The 2,088-nt window shown below is 30.9% G+C and overlaps 1 protein-coding gene across 1 annotated transcript in view; it reads right to left on the bottom strand.

Moving 5' to 3' along the window:
* Nucleotides 1-1,019: 1,019 nt before the first annotated feature.
* The window catches only part of capn9 (calpain 9), a 29,345-nt gene continuing 28,276 nt past the window's right edge, over nucleotides 1,020-2,088 (bottom strand). Inside the window, exon 20 of the mRNA XM_072462647.1 lies at nucleotides 1,020-1,207. Coding sequence (XP_072318748.1) covers nucleotides 1,181-1,207 — 27 coding nt within the window. The 3' untranslated portion in view covers nucleotides 1,020-1,180. The remainder of the gene's footprint in view (nucleotides 1,208-2,088) is intronic.

The raw sequence follows: 2,088 nt of genomic DNA, 5'->3' as shown, positions 1-2,088 counted from the left end.
TGACGGAACAAACCACTTCTGTGACAGACCAAGGTTTAATCCTTAAAACTCAACCTTTAAACCAGAAATATAAAACTTAAAATGGATTTATGAACAATTGTGAAACATATTAATCCATCAAAATTTGCCAATTGTGTTATATTTATTTTATTGAGGCAGATTTGCATAAATAAATACCTTGAGTCCCCCTGTGATTACAGTGTTGGTACAGTCCACTGCACAATCTGATGATTGTGGTAGTTTTAGTTCTCTCTACTGGACATTCAGGCAATCGCATGTCGCCTACGCATTTTCTTCTTTATTATTGTATAAAAGTCAATTGAATAAATACAATTGAATAAGGTAAAATAAAAATACATAATTAAATTGCTTTGATTAAATATGCTTTTTATGATTTCGCGCTCTGAGACAACCGCTGTGGTGATTTTGGGTGTTACAAAAATAAATTGAATATATTTTTTTTGTACATATGTTGTTGTTGTTGTTGTTGTTGTTGTTTTTTACAGATTTAATAAGGTGAAATTGCATATTTGTTAAATTACTCATAACATTAATTAACTTAATTAGTTAATTTGTATTTTTAGTCATTGTATTGCAGAATGTTGCAGGTTTTGTTTCACTGGTTGTGTTATTTTGAACACAACCAGTGAAATATGAACATTTAAAAAAATAATTACCTTTGCATTAAAGACGATTTAGTGTTGTCACTTTACAAAAATGTCTAATTAGATTTTTTTTTCTATACAGTATTAAAGAAAATACTAAATTTATGCAAATTTTGATAGAAAAAGAATGTCTTTTTCAAATAGTACTACTACTGCATTTATGTTATCATGTTAGAATCAGAAAAGGTATATTACCATTGTAATTGAACATAGTTCGCAAACATAGGAACCTGTTTTGGCGTTAAAGTGCAACACAAAACAATGAATAATAAAATATCTTGTAAAAAATGAAAATCTTTCACCAGTTCTGATATATTTAGGTTTAAAAATGTAATCAAACAGTTCAACACGAGACACAGTTCAATTAAAATTTATTTCCATTAAGAACAGACACAAAAGGCTTCATCACAAAAACATAATCCAGCAAAATCATTTCACCCTTTCCAAAATCAATCGTCAATTGTGCTATGCTGCAAAAAAAAAGTTTGTTCATCTTTTGGCTCGTCGGCTGCTGTTCAAACGTTCATGGACAACATCAGGAACTGCAGAGAATGGAACAGAGATCAAATATAGTCAAATATATGTTTACACCAGGTGAAAATGCACAAATATGTGAGAATATGTGAGAATATGTGAGAATATGTGTTTGTGCTGACGATGTACAGCTAAACAACTTTTATTTTGTTTTTTGTTAGTTTATCCATTACAGTAAAAGGAATATAAGATATACTTGTATTTCTTCTTGAAGAAATATTGTGAAACTAAACTGGATCTAAACTTGTGTACCTGATTATCAAACTATGAAGAGGAAGTATGTAGTATGTAAGTAAACCCATTTGTACGCATTCATTTTTGAGCTTTAGTGAACCTGAGACGAGCCACAGTTCAGTCGAGCAGAGCGGGAGCTAAACCGAACCCAGTGGTGGAAAGTAACAAAGTACAAGTAAAATGACTGTGTTTTTAAGTACGTCCTTTTTACAGTGACTACTTTTTACTTTTATTTCACTAGATCTAAGAGCAGGATCTGTACTTTCTACTCCTACACTACATTTTTGAAAAGGACTGAAAAGTACTTTCTATCTGGTTTAAAGGGTTATTATGAGTACATTTATGGTGACATTCTGACTAAAGGATTTCAGTTCGAATCTGGGCTTTGAGCAAACAGACACACACACAGAAATTTGATTTGATTGACAAAAAAATTAGGACTCTCTCATTCTCTCTCATGATCACCACCTTTCATTCTGAGTGTAATTGTACCTTTATATGTGATCATTTTACTTACCTTTATTTTATTTATTTATTTATTTTTTGCTTCTGTATCTGCACTTTTACTTAAGTAACAAAGTACTTATTCCTCGGAGGTTGGCTTTTCTGAGCTCCAACATGTTAATTCAAACTGGAACTATTTTGGAATTCCTAT

Source organism: Eucyclogobius newberryi, unplaced genomic scaffold (assembly GCF_026437365.1).
Source record: "Eucyclogobius newberryi isolate DKJ021-1_F unplaced genomic scaffold, fEucNew1.0.hap1 SCAF_4, whole genome shotgun sequence".
Classification (NCBI taxonomy): Eukaryota; Metazoa; Chordata; class Actinopteri; order Gobiiformes; family Gobiidae; genus Eucyclogobius; species Eucyclogobius newberryi.
The sequence above is the reverse complement of the archived record's forward strand: the minus strand, read 5'-3'. Positions and strand labels throughout refer to the sequence as shown.